The 22,236-nt window shown below is 43.5% G+C and overlaps 1 protein-coding gene across 2 annotated transcripts in view; it reads right to left on the reverse strand.

Moving 5' to 3' along the window:
* Nucleotides 1-11,259, reverse strand: part of LOC129834797 (A-kinase anchor protein 13-like) — a 109,334-nt gene extending 98,075 nt beyond the window's left edge. For both annotated transcript variants that reach the window (XM_055900083.1, XM_055900082.1), the window contains exon 1: nt 11,093-11,259. In XM_055900083.1, coding sequence (XP_055756058.1) covers nt 11,093-11,161 — 69 coding nt within the window. In that variant the 5' untranslated portion in view covers nt 11,162-11,259. The remainder of the gene's footprint in view (nt 1-11,092) is intronic.
* Between the last annotated feature and the right edge of the window lie 10,977 nt (nt 11,260-22,236).

The following is a 22,236-nucleotide window of genomic DNA, read 5'->3' on the forward strand; positions in this document are numbered from 1 at the left end:
ACTGACCAGGAGCTGTATGGTTACTAGTCCTTATATAGACCACAGATGTCCTCTACTGACCAGGAGCTGTATGGTTAATAGTCCTCTACTGGCCAGGAGCTGTATGGTTACTAGTCCTCTACTGACCAGGAGCTGTATGGTTACTAGTCCTCTACTGACCAGGAGCTGTATGGTTACTAGTCCTCTACTGACCAGGAGCTGTATGGTTAATAGTCCTCTACTAACCAGGAGCTGTATGGTTACTAGTCCTCTACTGACCAGGAGCTGTATGGTTACTAGTCCTCTACTGACCAGGAGATGTATGGTTACTAGTCCTCTACTGACCAGGAGCTGTATGGTTACTAGTCCTCTACTAACCAGGAGCTGTATGGTTACTAGTCCTCTACTCACCAGGAGCTGTATGGTTACTAGTCCTTATATAGACCACAGATGACCTCTACTGACCAGGAGCTGTATGGTTACTAGTCCTCTACTGACCAGGAGCTGTATGGTTACTAGTCCTCTACTGACCAGGAGCTGTATGGTTACTAGTCCTCTACTGACCAGGAGCTGTATGGTTACTAGTCCTCTACTAACCAGGAGCTGTATGGTTACTAGTCCTCTACTCACCAGGAGCTGTATGGTTACTAGTCCTTATATAGACCACAGATGACCTCTACTGACCAGGAGCTGTATGGTTACTAGTCCTCTACTGACCAGGAGCTGTATGGTTACTAGTCCTCTACTGACCAGGAGCTGTATGGTTACTAGTCCTCTAGTGACCAGGAGCTGTATGGTTACTAGTCCTCTACTGACCAGGAGCTGTATGGTTACTAGTCCTCTACTGACCAGGAGCTGTATGGTTACTAGTCCTCTACTGACCAGGAGCTGTATGGTTACTAGTCCTCTACTGACCAGGAGCTGTATGGTTACTAGCCCTCTACTGACCAGGAGCTGTATGGTTACTAGTCCTCTACTGACCAGGAGCTGTATGGTTACTAGTCCTCTACTGACCAGGAGCTGTATGGTTACTAGTCCTTATATAGACCACAGATGACCTCTACTAACCAGGAGCTGTATGGTTACTAGTCCTCTACTGACCAGGAGCTGTATGGTTACTAGTCCTTATATAGACCACAGATGACCTCTACTGACCAGGAGATGTATGGTTACTAGTCCTTATATAGACCACAGATGACCTCTACTGACCAGGAGCTGTATGGTTACTAGTCCTTATATAGACCACAGATGACCTCTACTGACCAGGAGCTGTATGGTTACTAGTCCTCTACTGACCAGGAGCTGTATGGTTACTAGTCCTCTACTGACCAGGAGCTGTATGGTTACTAGTCCTCTACTGACCAGGAGCTGTATGGTTACTAGTCCTTATATAGACCACAGATGACCTCTACTGACCAGGAGCTGGATGGTTACTAGTCCTCTACTGACCAGGAGCTGTATGGTTACTAGTCCTTATATAGACCACAGATGACCTTTACTGACCAGGAGCTGTATGGTTACTAGTCCTCAACTGACCAGGAGCTGTATGGTTACTAGTCCTCTACTGACCAGGAGCTTTATGGTTACTAGTCCTCTACTGACCAGGAACTGTATGGTTACTAGTCCTCTACTGACCAGGAGCTGTATGGTTACTAGTCCTCTACTGACCAGGAACTGTATGGTTACTAGTCCTTATATAGACCACAGATGACCTCTACTGACCAGGAGCTGTATGGTTACTAGTCCTCTACTGACCAGGAGCTGTATGGTTACTAGTCCTTATATAGACGACAGATGACCTCTACTGACCAGGAGCTGTATGGTTACTAGTCCTCTACTAACCAGGAGCTGTATGGTTACTAGTCCTCTACTAACCAGGAGCTGTATGGTTACTAGTCCTCTACTGACCAGGAACTGTATGGTTACTAGTCCTCTACTGACCAGGAGCTGTATGGTTACTAGTCCTCTACTGACCAGGAGCTGTATGGTTACTAGTCCTCTACTGACCAGGAGCTGTATGGTTACTAGTCCTCTACTGACCAGGAGCTGTATGGTTACTAGTCCTTATATAGACCACAGATGACCTCTACTGACCAGGAGCTGTATGGTTACTAGTCCTCTACTGACCAGGAGCTGTATGGTTACTAGTCCTTATATAGACCACAGATGACCTCTACTGACCAGGAGCTGTATGGTTACTAGTCCTTATATAGACCACAGATGACCTCTACTGACCAGGAGCTGTATGGTTACTAGTCCTCTACTGACCAGGAGCTGTATGGTTACTAGTCCTTATATAGACCACAGATGACCTCTACTGACCAGGAGCTGTATGGTTACTAGTCCTTATATAGACCACAGATGTCCTCTACTGACCAGGAGCTGTATGGTTACTAGTCCTTATATAGACCACAGATGTCCTCTACTGACCAGGAGCTGTATGGTTACTAGTCCTCTACTGACCAGGAGCTGTATGGTTACTAGTCCTCTACTGACCAGGAGCTGTATGGTTACTAGTCCTCTACTGACCAGTAGCTGTATGGTTACTAGTCCTCTACTGACCAGGAGCTGTATGGTTACTAGTCCTCTACTGACCAGGAGCTGTATGGTTACTAGTCCTCTACTGACCAGGAGCTGTATGGTTACTAGTCGTCTACTAACCAGGAGCTGTATGGTTACTAGTCCTCTACTGACCAGGAGCTGTATGGTTACTAGTCCTCTACTGACCAGGAGATGTATGGTTACTAGTCCTCTACTGACCAGGAGCTGTATGGTTACTAGTCCTCTACTGACCAGGAGATGTATGGTTACTAGTCCTCTACTGACCAGGAGCTGTATGGTTACTAGTCCTCTACTGACCAGGAGCTGTATGGTTACTAGTCCTTATATAGACCACAGATGACCTCTACTAACCAGGAGCTGTATGGTTACTAGTCCTCTACTGACCAGGAGCTGTATGGTTACTAGTCCTCTACTGACCAGGAGCTGTATGGTTACTAGTCCTCTACTGACCAGGAGCTGTATGGTTACTAGTCCTTATATAGACCACAGATGACCTCTACTGACCAGGAGCTGTATGGTTACTAGTCCTCTACTGACCAGGAGCTGTATGGTTACTAGTCCTCTACTGACCAGGAGCTGTATGGTTACTAGTCCTCTACTGACCAGGAGCTGTATGGTTACTAGTCCTCTACTTACCAGGAGCTGTATGGTTACTAGTCCTTATATAGACCACAGATGTCCTCTACTGACCAGGAGCTGTATGGTTACTAGTCCTTATATAGACCACAGATGACCTCTACTGACCAGGAGCTGTATGGTTACTAGTCCTTATATAGACCACAGATGACCTCTCTCTGTAGGGTTAATCCTGTGTAAAGGCTCTGTAGGGTTAATCCTGTGTAAAGGCTCTGTATGGTTAATCCTGTGTAAAGGCTCTGTATGGTTAATCCTGTGTAAAGGCTCTGTAGGGTTAATCCTGTGTAAAGGCTCTGTAGGGTTAATCCTGTGTAAAGGCTCTGTAGGGTTAATCCTGTGTAAAGGCTCTGTAGGGTTAATCCTGTGTAAAGGCTCTGTAGGGTTAATCCTGTGTAAAGGCTCTGTAGGGTTAATCCTGTGTAAAGGCTCTGTAGGGTTAATCCTGTGCAAAGGCTCTGTAGGGTTAATCCTGTGTAAAGGCTCTGTAGGGTTAATCCTGTGTAAAGGCTCTGTAGGGTTAATCCTGTGTAAAGGCTCTGTAGGGTTAATCCTGTGTAAAGGCTCTGTAGGGTTAATCCTGTGTAAAGGCTCTGTAGGGTTAATCCTGTGTAAAGGCTCTGTAGGGTTAATCCTGTGTAAAGGCTCTGTAGGGTTAATCCTGTGTAAAGGCTCTGTAGGGTTAATCCTGTGTAAAGGCTCTGTAGGGTTAATCCTGTGTAAAGGCTCTGTAGGGTTAATCCTGTGTAAAGGCTCTGTAGGGTTAATCCTGTGTAAAGGCTCTGTAGGGTTAATCCTGTGTAAAGGCTCTGTAGGGTTAATCCTGTGTAAAGGCTCTGTATGGTTAATCCTGTGTAAAGGCTCTGTATGGTTAATCCTGTGTAAAGGCTCTGTAGGGTTAATCCTGTGTAAAGGCTCTGTAGGGTTAATCCTGTGTAAAGGCTCTGTAGGGTTAATCCTGTGCAAAGGCTCTGCATGGTTAATCCTGTGTAAAGGCTCTGCATGGTTAATCCTGTGTAAAGGCTCTGTAGGGTTAATCCTGTGTAAAGGCTCTGTAGGGTTAATCCTGTGTAAAGGCTCTGTAGGGTTAATCCTGTGTAAAGGCTCTGCATGGTTAATCCTGTGTAAAGGCTCTGTAGGGTTCATCCTGTGTAAAGGCTCTGTAGGGTTAATCCTGTGTAAAGGCTCTGTAGGGTTAATCCTGTGTAAAGGCTCTGTATGGTTAATCCTGTGTAAAGGCTCTGTAGGGTTAATCCTGTGTAAAGGCTCTGTACGGTTAATCCTGTGTAAAGGCTCTGTAGGGTTAATCCTGTGTAAAGGCCCTGTAGGGTTAATCCTGTTTAAAGGCTCTGTAGGGTTAATCCTGTGTAAAGGCTCTGTATGGTTAATCCTGTGTAAAGGCTCTGTATGGTTAATCCTGTGTAAAGGCTCTGTAGGGTTAATCCTGTGTAAAGGCTCTGTAGGGTTAATCCTGTGTAAAGGCTCTGTAGGGTTAATCCTGTGTAAAGGCTCTGTATGGTTAATCCTGTGTAAAGGCTCTGTAGGGTTAATCCTGTGTAAAGGCTCTGTAGGGTTAATCCTGTGTAAAGGCTCTGTATGGTTAATCCTAGGTCTGCGTTGGTCGTGCAGCGTTTACTGTCATACGGCCACTACACAAGTCAGGGCCGTTCATACTTCCTGAGTTTTGCGGAAAAGCGCAGAGCTGTTATGAAGGAAGTTGTCAAGGAAGTGAATTTGTGTTTACGCAAGACCTCCCGCCCCCACCTACCGTCAACCAATCATGTCAATGTGGAGCCATATGGAGCCCTCCAAGTTGTTACACCATGTGACAGTGTTACATCACACCCTCCCAACCACATGTTACACACACACACGCACACACACACACACACACACACACACACACACACACACACACACACACACACACACACACACACACACACACACACACACACACACGGTCTCCACACCCTCCCAACCACATGTTGGGATCTAGCCTCCATCGTCTCTTCCCCTTTACGCTCACTTCCTCTTATTTAGATTCAGTTAGAAGCAGCGGAAGAGCAAAAGAACTCTCTAATACAGAAGAACAACTTTTGTCAGAAGATCAAGCACAAGCATGTTTAAAACATTGACTTCCTGTAGCCAAAACACAGCACACAATACAAGAGGGAATCCTCGGACAAATCTGCTATGTAAACAAACTGAACACACAATACAAGGGGAATCCTAGACAAATCTGCTATGTAAACAAACTGAACACACAATACAAGGGGAATCCTAGACAAATCTGCTATTTAAACAAACTGAACACACAATACAAGGGGAATCCTAGACAAATCTGCTATGTAAACAAACTGAACACACAATACGAGGGGAATCCTCGGACAAATCTGCTATGTAAACAAACTGAACACACAATACAAGGGGAATCCTAGACAAATCTGCTATGTAAACAAACTGAACACACAATACAAGGGGAATCCTAGACAAATCTGCTATTTAAACAAACTGAATGAAACTCTGAAGGTTGTCAATGCAGAGGCATTTTGATTTTGCTTTAAACACAATATCAAAAACAGAGAAACAGCTGAAAACAGGCTCAATGAACAGGATATATTTTACACCGGGTGGAAATGGAGATGCTAGCAGGACCAGAATCACGCTGGTAATTCCTCCCAGACCTACCAAACCCATCTGTATCCTACCTACCCCCGTCATTCCTACCCTTTAGACACAAGTCACTTATTGTGACCCCTTTCCTAACAAGTTAGAGTATGAAATGTGTATATTTCCCTGCTCTGCCAACCATCAGATGTTCTACCATTCCAGACATACAGCTGTTTACAAACTGCCTCAAATACTTCTACAGATTCCATAGTTACAACCCCCAGGTGACTCACCTACCCCGTCATCCTGCTGTACCTACCCCTGTTCTCCTGCTGTATCTACCCCTGTCCTCCTGCTGTATCTACCCCTGTCCTCCTACTGTATCTACCCCTGTCCTCCTGCTGTATCTACCCCTGTCCTCCTGCTGTACCTACCCATGTCCTCCTGCTGTACCTACCCCTGTCCTCCTGCTGTATCTACCCCTGTTCTCCTGCTGTACCTACCCCTGTCCTCCTGCTGTATCTACCCCTGTCCTCCTGCTGTATCTACCCCCGTCATCCTACTGTACCTACCCCTGTCCTCCTGCTGTATCTACCCCTGTCCTCCTGCTGTATCTACCCCTGTCCTCCTACTGTATCTACCCCTGTCCTCCTGCTGTATCTACCCCTGTCCTCCTGCTGTACCTACCCCTGTCCTCCTGCTGTACCTACCCCTGTCCTCCTGCTGTATCTACCCCTGTTCTCCTGCTGTACCTACCCCTGTCCTCCTGCTGTATCTACCCCTGTCCTCCTGCTGTATCTACCCCCGTCATCCTACTGTACCTACCCCTGTCCTCCTGCTGTATTTACCCCGTCATCCTGCTGTATCTACCCCGTCATCCTGCTGTATCTACCCGGTCATCCTGCTGTACCTACCCCTGTTCTCCTGCTGTATCTACCCCTGTCCTCCTGCTGTATCTACCCCTGTCCTCCTGCTGTATCTACCCCGTCATCCTGCTGTATCTACCCCGTCATCCTGCTGTATCTACCCCGTCATCCTGCTGTATCTACCCCTGTCCTCCTGCTGTACCTACCCCTGTCCTCCTGCTGTATGTACCCCGTCATCCTGCTGTACCTACCCCTGTCCTCATGCTGTACCTACCCCTGTCCTCCTGCTGTACCTACCCCTGTCCTCCTACTGTATCTACCCCTGTCCTCCTGCTGTACCTACCCGTGCCATCCTACTGTACCTACCCCTGTCCTCCTGCTGTATCTACCCCTGTCCTCCTGCTGTACCTACCCCTGTCCTCCTGCTGTACCTACCCCTGTCCTCCTGCTGTATCTACCCCATGTCCTCCTGCTGTACCTACCCCTGTCCTCCTGCTGTACCTACCCCTGTCCTCCTGCTGTACCTACCCCTGTCCTCCTGCTGTACCTACCCCTGTCCTCCTGCTGTACCTACCCCTGTCCTCCTGCTGTACCTACCCCTGTCCTCCTGCTGTATCTACCCCGTCATCCTGCTGTATCTACCCCTGTCCTCCTGCTGTGCCTACCCCTGTCCTCCTGCTGTACCTACCCCTGTCATCCTACTGTACCTACCCCTGTCCTCCTGCTGTATCTACCCCTGTCCTCCTGCTGTACCTACCCCTGTCATCCTACTGTACCTACCCCTGTCCTCCTGCTGTATCTACCCCTGTCCTCCTGCTGTACCTACCCCTGTCCTCCTGCTGTATCTACCCCTGTCCTCCTGCTGTACCTACCCCTGTCCTCCTGCTGTACCTACCCCTGTCCTCCTGCTGTATGTACCCCGTCATCCTGCTGTACCTACCCCTGTCCTCCTGCTGTATCTACCTCTGTCCTCATGCTGTCCTCTACCCCTGTCCTCCTGCTGTACCTACCCTTGTCCTCCTGCTGTCCTCTACCCCTCTCCTCCTACTGTATCTAACCCTGTCCTCCTGCTGTACCTACCCCTGTCCTCCTGCTGTATCTACCCCTGTCATCCTACTGTATCTACCCCTGTCCTCCTGCTGTACCTACCCGTGTCATCCTACTGTACCTACCCCTGTCCTCCTGCTGTATCTACCCCTGTCCTCCTGCTGTACCTACCCCTGTCCTCCTGCTGTACCTACCCCTGTCCTCCTGCTGTATCTACCCCAAGTCCTCCTGCTGTACCTACCCCTGTCCTCCTGCTGTACCTACCCCTGTCCTCCTGCTGTATCTACCCCTGTCCTCCTGCTGTACCTACCCCTGTCCTCCTGCTGTACCTACCCCTGTCCTCCTGCTGTATCTACCCCAAGTCCTCCTGCTGTACCTACCCCTGTCCTCCTGCTGTACCTACCCCTGTCCTCCTGCTGTATCTACCCCTGTCCTCCTGCTGTACCTACCCCTGTCCTCCTGCTGTATCTACCCCTGTCCTCCTGCTGTACCTACCCCTGTCCTCCTACTGTACCTACCCCTGTGCTCCTGCTGTACCTACCCCTGTCCTCCTGCTGTACCTACCCCTGTCCTCCTGCTGTATCTACCCCTGTGCTCCTGCTGTACCTACCCCTGTGCTCCTGCTGTACCTACCCCTGTCCTCCTGCTGTATCTACCCCTGTCCTCCTACTGTATCTACCCCTGTCCTCCTACTGTATCTACCCCTGTCCTCCTACTGTATCTACCCCTGTCCTCCTACTGTATCTACCCCTGTCCTCCTGCTGTACCTACCCCTGTGCTCCAGCTGTATCTACCCCTGTCCTCCTACTGTACCTACCCCTGTCCTCCTGCTGTATCTACCCCTGTGCTCCTGCTGTACCTACCCCTGTCCTCCTGCTGTATCTACCCCTGTCCTCCTGCTGTATCTACCCCTGTCCTCCTACTGTACCTACCCCTGTCCTCCTACTGTACCTACCCCTGTCATCCTACTGTACCTACCCCTGTCCTCCTGCTGTATCTACCCCTGTGCTCCTGCTGTATCTACCCATGTCCTCCTACTGTACCTACCCCTGTCCTCTTGCTGTACCTACCCCTGTCCTCCTGCTGTACCTACCCATGTCCTCCTGCTGTACCTATCCATGTCCTCCTGCTGTACCTACCCCTGTCCTCCTGCTGTACCTACCCCTGTCCTCCAGCTGTATCTACCCCTGTTCTCCTGCTGTACCTACCCCTGTCCTCCTGCTGTACCTACCCCTGTACCTACCCCTGTCCTCCTACTGTATCTACCCCTGTCCTCCTGCTGTACCTACCCCTGTCCTCCTACTATATCAACCCCTGTCCTCTACCCCTGTCCTCCTGCTGTACCTACCCATGTCCTCCTGCTGTACCTACCCCTGTCCTCCTGCTGTACCTACCCCTGTTCTCTACCCCTGTCCTCCTGCTGTACCTACCCCTGTCCTCCTGCTGTACCTACCACTGTCCTCCTGCTGTACCTACCCTCTCCTCTACCCCTGTCCTCCTGCTGTACCTACCCCTGTCCTCCTGCTGTACCTACCCCTGTCCTCCTGCTGTACCTATCCCTGTCCTCCTACTGTCCTCTACCCCTGTCTTCTTGCTGTATCTACCCCTGTCCTCTACCCCTGTCCTCCTGCTGTACCTACCCCTGTCCTTCTACGGTACCTACCCCTGTCCTCCTGCTGTATCTACCCCTGTCCTCCTGCTGTATCTACCCCTGTCCTCCTGCTGTATCTACCCCTGTCCTCCTCCTGTATCTACCCCTGTCCTCCTGCTGTACCTACCCCTGTCCTCCTGCTGTACCTACCCTCTCCTCTACCCCTGTCCTCCTGCTGTACCTACCCCTGTCCTCCTGCTGTACCTACCCCTGTCCTCCTGCTGTACCTACCCCTGTCCTCCTACTGTCCTCTACCCCTGTCTTCTTGCTGTATCTACCCCTGTCCTCTACCCCTGTCCTTCTACGGTACCTACCCCTGTCCTCCTGCTGTATCTACCCCTGGCCTCTACCCCTGGCCTCTACCCCTGTCCTCTACCCCTGTCCTCCTGCTGTACCTACCCCTGTCCTTCTACGGTATCTACCCCTGTCCTCCTACTGTATCTACCCCTGGCCTCTACCCCTGTCCTCTACCCCTGTCCTCCTACTGTATCTACCCCTGTCCTCCTACTGTATCTACCCATGTCCTCTACCCCTGTCCTCTACCCCTGTCCTCCTACTGTACCTACCCCTGTCCTCCTGCTGTATCTACCCCTGTCCTCCTACTGTATCTACCCCTGTCCTCCTACTGTACCTACCCCTGTCCTCCTACTGTACCTACCCCTGTCATCCTACTGTACCTACCCCTGTCCTCCTGCTGTATCTACCCCTGTCCTCCTGCTGTACCTACCCCTGTCCTCCTGCTGTACCTACCCCTGTCATCCTACTGTACCTACCCCTGTCATCCTACTGTACCTACCCCTGTCCTCCTACTGTACCTACCCCTGTGCTCCTGCTGTATCTACCCATGTCCTCCTACTGTACCTACCCCTGTCCTCCTGCTGTATCTACCCCTGTCCTCCTGCTGTACCTACCCCTGTGCTCCTGCTGTACCTACCCCTGTGCTCCTGCTGTACCTACCCCTGTGCTCCTGCTGTACCTACCCCTGTCCTCCTGCTGTACCTACCCCTGTCCTCCAGCTGTATCTACCCCTGTTCTCCTGCTGTACCTACCCCTGTCCTCCTGCTGTACCTACCCCTGTACCTACCCCTGTCCTCCTACTGTATCTACCCCTGTCCTCCTGCTGTACCTACCCCTGTCCTCCTACTATATCTACCCTTGTCCTCTACGCCTGTCCTCCTGCTGTACCTACCCCTGTCCTCTACCCCTGTCCTCCTGCTGTCCTCTACCCCTGTCCTCCTGCTGTCCTCTACCCCTGTCCTCTACCCTGTCCTCCTGCTGTACCTACCCATGTCCTCCTGCTGTACCTACCCCTGTCCTCCTGCTGTACCTACCCCTGTCCTCCTGCTGTACCTACCCCTGTCCTCCTGCTGTACCTACCCCTGTCCTCCTGCTGTACCTACCACTGTCCTCCTGCTGTACCTACCCTCTCCTCTACCCCTGTCCTCCTGCTGTACCTACCCCTGTCCTCCTGCTGTACCTACCCCTGTCCTCCTGCTGTACCTACCCCTGTCCTCCTACTGTCCTCTACCCCTGTCTTCTTGCTGTATCTACCCCTGTCCTCTACCCCTGTCCTCCTGCTGTACCTACCCCTGTCCTTCTACGGTACCTACCCCTGTCCTCCTGCTGTATCTACCCCTGGCCTCTACCCCTGTCCTCTACCCCTGTCCTCCTACTGTATCTACCCCTGTCCTCCTACTGGTTCTACCCATGTCCTCTACCCCTGTCCTCCTGCTGTACCTACCTCTAGTCCTCGCCGACACTTTAACTTCTTGGAGAGGCCTTGGACATCAAAGAACCTACGGTACAACATCTCTGTTACTTTCAGTGACTGTGAGCCCCAGACAGGCTGCTATCTAGCCTTACAATGCTAAAACCATCTAAACCACAGCCTCCAATGACTCAACACCACAGCACTTCACAACACTAATTCCTATCAGAGTAGGGAGAGAGACAGAGAGCACCAGGAAGTGATGCAACAGTGTACATTTCTGACTTAACCCCCATCTCCAGTGGTAAGAGACAGGTATTCATAGAATGACATAGAACTCTGGCGGTCTGTCTTAGCTGCTGGTCGTGGCTGAGGTCTGTCTTAGCTGCTGGTCGTGGCTGAGGTCTGTCTAGCTGCTGGTCGTGGCTGAGGGCTGTCTTAGCTGCTGGTCGTGGCTGAGGTCTGTCTTAGCTGCTGGTCGTGGCTGAGGTCTGTCTTAGCTGCTGGTCGTGGCTGAGGTCTGTCTTAGCTGCTGGTCGTGGCTGAGGTCTGTCTTAGCTGCTGGTCGTGGCTGAGGTCTGTCTTAGCTGCTGGTTTGTGGCTGAGGTCTGTCTTAGCTGCTGGTCGTGGCTGAGGTCTGTCTTAGCTGCTGGTCGTGGCTGAGGGCTGTCTTAGCTGCTGGTCGTGGCTGAGGTCTGTCTTAGCTGCTGGTCGTGGCTGAGGTCTGTCTTAGCTGCTGGTTTGTGGCTGAGGTCTGTCTTAGCTGCTGGTCCTGGCTGAGGTCTGTCTTTAAAGCTGCTGGCCCTTTAAAGCAACTGGGCTAGCTGCTGTGGTGACAGAGAGAGAGATCTGGAGTCCATAGAGAGAGTGTCCTCTTCCTGTTCTACTTCTCTACCCGCTCAGCGCTGCTGCTACCGCTACTAATCCTATTCTGTTTCTCTGGTATCTCACATCTCTTCACTTCTCTCTGGCTCTCTGCAACACAACACACCACTCACTGTAACATTAGCACAACGTCATCAGCTGAGTCAGATCAAATTAGGGTCAAACGGTGAAATGTGAAAACAGACCTCCTAGTGTAACACCACCGATGCTCTTAATAATAATATACCAAAGTGATTAAAACCCATTTTTTATAACAAGGGGTCAATTTATAACCTTCGCTGAAGTTTTCCCAGAGTTAAAATGTTTATTTGTGAAAACAGATTGGTGTTCCACTGAAACACTAATGCGTTCTGAACAGTGAGAAGTCAAGTACAGATGTCGTATCTTAATTTGACCTAGTTTCACACAGCAGCAAAATAATCCTGCAGCAACAGGAAATGTGAATTGTTATTTGGATTACAATGAATTGATTTTTTTTTTGTTGGGGTTGGTACATTTTTGCGTTGGGTAAAATCGAGTCTGAAATGGGAAATTACAAACTTTTTAAACCTACAATTCACACACGACAATTCACAACAGGATGATCAATTTAAGATTTGACATCTGTATTTCAGCAGACTGCAAACAGCTTGGGTTAATCCTGAAACATAACCTTGTGATTAAAAGTGATGACGAGATCAATTGGATGATAACGGTCACCCTGGTCTTCTTGTACATCTTGCTCAAGGTAGACTATAATAGTAGTAGTGAACTCAGCAAAAAAAGAAACGTCCCTTTTTCAGGACTCTGTCTTTCAATGATAATTCAAAAAAAATCCAAATAACTTCACAGCTCTTCATTGTAAAGGGTTTAAACACTGTTTCCCATGCTTGTTCAATGAACCATAAACAATTAATGAACAGGCACCTGTGGAAAGGTCGTTAAGACACTAACAGCTTACAGACGGTAGGCAATTAAGGTCACAGTTATGAAAACTGAGGACACTAAAGAGACCTTTCTACTGACTCTGAAAAACACCAAAGGAAAGATGCCCAGGCTCCCTGCTCATCTGTGTCAACGTGCCTTAGGCATGCTGCAAGGAGGCATGAGGACTGCAGATGTGGCCAGGGCCAATAAATTGCAATGTCTGTATTGTGAGATGCCTAAGACAGCGCTACAGGGAGACAGGACGGACAGCTGAGTGTCCTCACAGTGGCAAACCACGTGTAAAAACACCTGCACAGGATCGGTACATCCGAACATCACACCTGCGGGACAGGTACAGGATGGCAACAAAAACTGCCCGGATTACATGCCTGGAACATTTCAATTAAAATCCTGTATAGTAACCATAGGTGTAAAATAGTAAATAATGTCTGCTTCTCAGAAAGTTTTAAACTGTCAAGAGGAGTACAACAAGGTTGTCCACTATCGCCATATCTATTTATTATGGCCATCGAAATGTTAGCTATTAAAATCAGATCCAACAATAATATCAAGGGATTAGAAATCCAGGGATGAAAAACAGAGGTGTCATTGTACTCTGATTCATGTTTTATTTTAAATCCACAAATTGGATTCACAGCCTCATAGAGGATCTAGATACGTTTTGTAGGGGGTATTAGTAATGTAGTAGTAATGCAGCAGTGTAGTAATGTATTAGTAATGTAGTAGTAATGCAGTAATAATGCAGCAGTGTAGTAATGTATTAGTAGTGTAGTAGTAATGTAGTAGTAATGCAGCAGTAATGCAGTAATAATGCAGTAGTGTAGTAATGTATTAGTAGTGTAGTAGTAATGTAGTAGTAATGCAGTAGTGTAGTAATGTAGCAGTAATGTAGTAGTAATGCAGTAATAATGCAGCAGTGTAGTAGTAATGTATTAGTAATGTAGTAGTAATGCAGCAGTGTAGTAATGTATTAGTAATGTAGTAGTAATGCAGTAATAATGCAGTAGTGTAGTAATGTATCAGTAGTGTAGTAGTAATGTAGTAGTAATGCAGCAGTGTAGTAATGTATTAGTAATGTAGTAGTAATGCAGTAGTAATGCAGTAATAATGCAGTAGTGTAGTAATGTAGCAGTAATGCAGTAGTAATGCAGTAATAATGCAGTAGTGTAGTAATGTATTAGTAGTGTAGTAGTGATGTAGTAGTAATGCAGTAGTGTAGTAATGTAGTAGTAATGTAGTAGTAATGCAGTAATAATGCAGCAGTGTAGTAGTGTAGTAGTAGTGTGGTAATAATACAGTAGTGTAGTAGTGTAGTAGTAATGTAGTAATAATGCAGCAGTGTAGTAATGTAGTAGTAATATAGTAATAATACAGTAGTGTAGTAGTGTAGTAGTAATGTAGTAGTAATGCAGTAATAATGTATTAGTAATGTAGTAGTAATGTAGTAATAATACAGTAGTGTAGTAATGTAGTAATAATGCAGTAGTGTAGTAATGTAGTAGTAATGTAGTAATAATACAGTAGTGTAGTAGTGTAGTAGTAATGTAGTAATAATACAGTAGTGTAGTAGTGTAGTAGTAATGTAGTAGTAATGCAGTAATAATGTAATAGCAATGTAGTAGTAATGCAGTAATAATGCAGTAGTGTAGTAATGTATTGGTAATGTAGTAATAATGCAGCAGTGTAGTAATGTATTAGTAATGTAGTAGTAATGCAGCAGTGTAGTACTTTTATTAGTAATGTAGTAGTAATGCAGTAATAATGCAGCAGTGTAGTAATGTATTAGTAATGTAGTAATAATGCAGTAGTGTAGTAGTGTAGTAGTAATGTAGTAATAATGCAGCAGTGTAGTAGTGTAGTAGTAATGTAGTAATAATACAGTAGTGTAGTAGTAATGTAGTAATAATGTAGTAGTAATGCAGTAATAATGTAGTAGTAATGTAGTAGTAATGCAGTAATAATGCAGTAGTGTAGTAATGTATTAGTAATGTAGTAGTAATGCAGTAGTGTAGTAATGTAGTAGTAATGCAGCAGTGTAGTAGTGTAGTAGTAATGTAGTAATAATACAGTAGTGTAGTAATGTAGTAGTAATGTAGTAGTAATGCAGTAATAATGTAGTAGTAATGTAGTAGTAATGCAGTAATAATGCAGTAGTGTAGTAATGTATTAGTAATGTAGTAGAAATGCAGTAGTGTAGTAATGTAGTAGTAATGCAGCAGTGTAGTAATGTATTAGTAATGTAGTAGTGATGCAGCAGTGTAGTAATGTATTAGTAATGCAGTAATAATGCAGAAGTGTAGTAATGTATTGGTAATGTAGTAGTAATGCAGTAATAATGCAGTAGTATAGTAATGTAGTAGTAATGCAGTAATAATGCAGTAGTATAGTAATGTAGTAGTAATGCAGTAATAATGCAGCAGTGTAGTAATGTATTAGTAATGTGGTAGTAATGCAGCAGTGTAGTAATGTAGTAATAATGTAGTAGTAATGCAGCAGTGTAGTAATGTATTAGTAATGTAGTAGTAATGTATTAGTAATGTTGTAGTAATGCAGTAATAATGCAGCAGTGTAGCAATGTATTAGTAGTGTAGTAGTAATGCAGTAATAATGTAGCAGTGTAGTAATGTATTAGTAATGCAGTAGTAATGCAGTGATAATGCAGTAGTGTGGTAATGCAGTAATAATGCAGTAATAATGCAGCAGTGTAGTAATGTATTAGTAGTGTAGTAGTAATGCAGTAGTAATGTAGCAGTGTAGTAATGTATTAGTAATGCAGTAGTAATGCAGTGATAATGCAGTAGTGTGGTAATGCAGTAATAATGCAGTAATAATGCAGCAGTGTAGTAATGTATTAGTAGTGTAGTAGTAATGTATTAGCAGTGTAGTAGTAATGTATTAGTAGTGTAGTAGTAATGTATTAGCAGTGTAGTAGTAATGTATTAGCAGTGTAGTAGTAATGTATTAGCAGTGTAGTAGTAATGTATTAGTAATGTAGTAATACGGCAGCAGTGTAGTAGTAATGTATTAGCAGTGTAGTAGTAATGTATTAGTAGTGTAGTAGTAATGCAGTAGTAATGTAGCAGTGTAGTAATGTATTAGCAGTGTAGTAGTAATGTATTAGCAGTGTAGTGTACTCACCCTGGTCTTCTTGTATATCTATAATGTATTAGTAGTGTAGTAGTAATGTATTAGCAGTGTAGAAGTAATGTATTAGCAGTGTAGTAGTAATGTATTAGTAATGTAGTAATGTATTAGCAGTGTAGTAGTAATGTATTAGTAGTGTAGTAGTAATGTATTAGTAGTGTAGTAGTAATGTATTAGCAGTGTAGTAGTAATGTATTAGCAGTGTAGTAGTAATGTATTAGCAGTGTAGTAGTAATGTATTAGCAGTGTAGAAGTAATGTATTAGCAGTGTAGTAGTAATGTATTAGTAGTGTAGTAGTAATGTATTAGTAGTGTAGTAGTAATGTATTAGTAATGTAGTAATACTGCAGCAGTGTAGTAGTAATGTATTAGTAGTGTAGTAGTAATGTATTAGTAGTGTAGTAGTAATGTATTAGTAATGTAGTAATACTGCAGCAGTGTAGTAGTAATGTATTAGTAGTGTAGTAGTAATGTATTAGTAGTGTAGTAGTAATGTATTAGTAGTGTAGTAGTACTCACCCTGGTCTTCTTGTATATCTATAATGTATTAGTAGTGTAGTAGTAATGTAGTAGTAATGCAGTGATAATGCAGCAGTGTAGTAGTAATGTATTAGTAGTGTAGTAGTAATGTATTAGTAGTGTAGTAGTAATGTATTAGTAGTGTAGTAGTAATGTATTAGTAATGTAGTAATACTGCAGCAGTGTAGTAGTAATGTATTAGTAGTGTAGTAGTAATGTATTAGTAGTGTAGTAGTAATGTATTAGTAGTGTATTAGTACTCACCCTGGTCTTCTTGTATATCTATAATGTATTAGTAGTGTAGTAGTAATGTATTAGTAGTGTAGTAGTAATGTATTAGTAGTGTAGTAGTAATGTATTAGTAGTGTAGTAGTAATGTATTAGTAATGCAGTGATAATGCAGCAGTGTAGTAGTAATGTATTAGCAGTGTAGTAGTAATGTAGTAATACTGCAGCAGTGTAGTAGTAATGTATTAGCAGTGTAGTAGTAATGTAGTAGTAATGCAGTGATAATGCAGCAGTGTAGTAGTACTCACCCTGGTCTTCTTGTATATCTATAATGTATTAGTAGTGTAGTAGTAATGTAGTAGTAATGCAGTGATAATGCAGCAGTGTAGTAGTACTCACCCTGGTCTTCTTGTATATCTATAATGTATTAGCAGTGTAGTAGTACTCACCCTGGTCTTCTTGTATATCTATAATGTATTAGCAGTGTAGTAGTAATGTATTAGCAGTGTAGTAGTACTCACCCTGGTCTTCTTGTATATCTATAATGTAGTAGTAGTGTATTAGTACTCACCCTGGTCTTCTTGTATATCTATAATGTATTAGCAGTGTAGTAGTAATGTATTAGTAGTGTAGTAATACTGCAGCAGTGTAGTAGTAATGTATTAGCAGTGTATTAGTACTCACCCTGGTCTTCTTGTATATCTATAATGTATTAGTAGTGTAGTAGTAATGTATTAGTAGTGTAGTAGTACTCACCCTGGTCTTCTTGTATATCTATAATGTATTAGTAGTGTAGTAGTAATGTATTAGTAGTGTAGTAGTAATGTATTAGTAGTGTAGTAGTAATGTATTAGTAGTGTAGTAGTACTCACCCTGGTCTTCTTGTATATCTATAATGTATTAGCAGTGTAGTAGTACTCACCCTGGTCTTCTTGTATATCTATAATGTATTAGTAGTGTAGTAGTAATGTATTAGTAGTGTATTAGTACTCACCCTGGTCTTCTTGTATATCTATAATGTATTAGTAGTGTAGTAGTACTCACCCTGGTCTTCTTGTATATCTATAATGTATTAGCAGTGTAGTAGTAATGTAGTAATACTGCAGCAGTGTAGTAGTAATGTAGTAGTAATGCAGTGATAATGCAGCAGTGTAGTAGTACTCACCCTGGTCTTCTTGTATATCTATAATGTATTAGTAGTGTAGTAGTAATGTATTAGCAGTGTAGTAGTACTCACCCTGGTCTTCTTGTATATCTATAATGTATTAGTAGTGTAGTAGTAATGTATTAGTAGTGTAGTAGTAATGTATTAGTAGTGTATTAGTACTCAGCCTGGTCTTCTTGTATATCTATAATGTATTAGTAGTGTAGTAGTAATGTATTAGTAGTGTAGTAGTAATGTATTAGTAGTGTATTAGTACTCACCCTGGTCTTCTTGTATATCTATAATGTATTAGTAGTGTAGTAGTAATGTATTAGTAGTGTAGTAGTAATGTATTAGTACTGTAGTAGTAATGTATTAGTAGTGTAGTAGTAATGTATTAGTAATGTAGTAGTAATGCAGTGATAATGCAGCAGTGTAGTAGTACTCACCCTGGTCTTCTTGTATATCTATAATGTATTAGTAGTGTAGTAGTAATGTATTAGTAGTGTATTAGTAATGTATTAGTAGTGTAGTAGTAATGTATTAGTAATGTAGTAGTAATGCAGTGATAATGCAGTAGTGTATTAGTACTCACCCTGGTCTTCTTGTATATCTATAATGTATTAGTAGTGTAGTAGTAATGTATTAGTAGTGTATTAGTAATGTATTAGTAGTGTAGTAGTAATGTATTAGCAGTGTATTAGTACTCACCCTGGTCTTCTTGTATATCTATAATGTATTAGTAGTGTAGTAGTAATGTATTAGTAGTGTATTAGTACTCACCCTGGTCTTCTTGTATATCTATAATGTATTAGTAGTGTAGTAGTAATGTATTAGTAGTGTAGTAGTAATGTATTAGTAGTGTAGTAGTACTCACCCTGGTCTTCTTGTATATCTATAATGTATTAGCAGTGTAGTAGTAATGTAGTAGTAATGCAGTGATAATGCAGCAGTGTAGTAGTACTCACCCTGGTCTTCTTGTATATCTATAATGTATTAGCAGTGTAGTAGTAATGTAGTAGTAATGCAGTGATAATGCAGCAGTGTAGTAGTACTCACCCTGGTCTTCTTGTATATCTATAATGTATTAGCAGTGTAGCAGTAATGTAGTAGTAATGTATTAGTAGTGTAGTAGTAATGTAGTAGTAATGCAGTAATAATGCAGCAGTGTAGTAGTACTCACCCTGGTCTTCTTGTATATCTATAATGTATTAGCAGTGTAGTAGTAATGTAGTAGTAATGTATTAGTAGTGTAGTAGCAATGTATTAGCAGTGTAGTAGTACTCACCCTGGTCTTCTTGTATATCTATAATGTAGTAGTAGTGTAGTAGTACTCACCCTGGTCTTCTTGTATATCTATAATGTATTAGTAGTGTAGTAGTAATGTATTAGTAGTGTAGTAGTAATGTATTAGTAGTGTAGTAGTAATGTATTAGTAGTGTAGTAGTACTCACCCTGGTCTTCTTGTATATCTATAATGTATTAGTAGTGTAGTAGTAATGTATTAGTAGTGTAGTAGTAATGTATTAGTAGTGTAGTAGTAATGTATTAGTAGTGTAGTAGTACTCACCCTGGTCTTCTTGTATATCTATAATGTATTAGTAGTGTAGTAGTAATGTATTAGTAGTGTAGTAGTAATGTATTAGCAGTGTAGTAGTACTCACCCTGGTCTTCTTGTATATCTATAATGTATTAGTAGTGTAGTAGTAATGTATTAGTAGTGTAGTAGTAATGTATTAGTAGTGTAGTAGTAATGTATTAGTAGTGTAGTAGTACTCACCCTGGTCTTCTTGTATATCTATAATGTATTAGTAGTGTAGTAGTACTCACCCTGGTCTTCTTGTATATCTATAATGTATTAGTAGTGTATTAGTAATGGATTAGTAGTGTAGTAGTACTCACCCTGGTCTTCTTGTATATCTATAATGTATTAGCAGTGTATTAGTAGTGTAGTAGTAATGTAGTAGTAATGCAGTGATAATGCAGCAGTGTAGTAGTACTCACCCTGGTCTTCTTGTATATCTATAATGTAGTAGTAGTGTAGTAGTACTCACCCTGGTCTTCTTGTATATCTATAATGTATTAGTAGTGTAGTAGTAATGTATTAGTAGTGTAGTAGTAATGTATTAGTAGTGTAGCAGTACTCACCCTGGTCTTCTTGTATATCTATAATGTATTAGTAGTGTAGTAGTAATGTATTAGTAGTGTAGTAGTAATGTATTAGTAGTGTAGTAGTAATGTATTAGTAGTGTAGTAGTACTCACCCTGGTCTTCTTGTATATCTATAATGTATTAGCAGTGTAGTAGTAATGTAGTAGTAATGTATTAGTAGTGTAGTAGTAATGTAGTAGTAATGTAGTAATACTGCAGCAGTGTAGTAGTAATGTATTAGTAGTGTAGTAGTAATGTATTAGTAGTGTAGTAGTAATGTATTAGTAGTGTAGTAGTACTCACCCTGGTCTTCTTGTATATCTATAATGTATTAGTAGTGTAGTAGTAATGTATTAGTAGTGTAGTAGTAATGTATTAGTAGTGTAGTAGTAATGTATTAGTAGTGTAGTAGTACTCACCCTGGTCTTCTTGTATATCTATAATGTATTAGTAGTGTAGTAGTAATGTATTAGTAGTGTAGTAGTAATGTATTAGTAGTGTAGTAGTAATGTATTAGTAGTGTAGTAGTAATGTATTAGTAGTGTAGTAGTACTCACCCTGGTCTTCTTGTATATCTATAATGTATTAGTAGTGTAGTAGTAATGTATTAGTAGTGTAGTAGTAATGTATTAGCAGTGTAGTAGTACTCACCCTGGTCTTCTTGTATATCTATAATGTATTAGTAGTGTAGTAGTAATGTAGTAGTAATGCAGTGATAATGCAGCAGTGTAGTAGTACTCACCCTGGTCTTCTTGTATATCTATAATGTATTAGTAGTGTAGTAGTACTCACCCTGGTCTTCTTGTATATCTATAATGTATTAATAGTGTAGTAGTACTCACCCTGGTCTTCTTGTATAGCTATAATGTATTAGTAGTGTAGTAGTAATGTATTAGTAGTGTAGTAGTAATGTAGTAGTAGTGTAGTAGTACTCACCCTGGTCTTCTTGTATATCTATAATGTATTAGTAGTGTAGTAGTAATGTATTAGTAGTGTATTAGTAATGTATTAGTAGTGTATTAGTACTCACCCTGGTCTTCTTGTATATCTTGTTCTTGAGGTAGCTGAAGGTCCGGCTAACCTTGGTGCCACTCTTCCCCTCAAAGTCCGTCCTCAGGGGACCCGCTATGTCCTCCTCAGATATACTGACACACACAGACAGAGAGGTTCACACACACACAAGGGACAGAGAGGTTCATATACACACAGGGGACAGAGAGGTTCATACACACACAGGGGACAGAGAGGTTCATATACACACAGGGGACAGAGAGGTTCATACACACACAGGGGACAGAGAGGTTCACACACACAGGGGACAGAGAGGTTCACACACACAGGGGACAGAGAGGTTCATACACACAGGGGACAGAGAGGTTCATACACACACAGGGGACAGAGAGGTTCACACACACAGGGGACAGAGAGGTTCATACACACACACGGGACAGAGAGGTTCATACACACACAGGGGACAGAGAGGTTCACACACACACAGGGGACAGAGAGGTTCACACACACACAGGGGACAGAGAGGTTCACACACACACAGGGGACAGAGAGGTTCATACACACACAGGGGACAGAGAGGTTCACACACACAGGGGACAGAGAGGTTCATACACACACAGGGGACAGAGAGGTTCACACACACACAGGGGACAGAGAGGTTCACACACACACAGGGGACAGAGAGATTCATACACACACAGGGGACAGAGAGGTTCATACACACACAGGGGACAGAGAGGTTCACACACACACACACACACACACATACACACACACACACATACACACAGGGGACAAAGAGGTTCATACATACACACGGGACAGAGAGGTTCACACACACACACGGGACAGAGAGGTTCACACACACACACACACACACACACACACACACACACACACACACACACACACACACACACACACACACACACACACACACACACACACACACACACACACACACACACACACACACACACACACACACACACACACACACACACACACACACGTCCGTATGAATACACATGCACACACAGAGAAGGGACACAGCCATTAATATACATTATATATACATACACTGCTCAAAAAAATAAAGGGAACACTTAAACAACACAATGTAACTCCAAGTCAATCACACTTCTGTGAAATCAAACTGTCCACTTAG

This window comes from Salvelinus fontinalis, chromosome 35 (genome assembly GCF_029448725.1).
Source record: "Salvelinus fontinalis isolate EN_2023a chromosome 35, ASM2944872v1, whole genome shotgun sequence".
Taxonomy (NCBI): Eukaryota; Metazoa; Chordata; class Actinopteri; order Salmoniformes; family Salmonidae; genus Salvelinus; species Salvelinus fontinalis.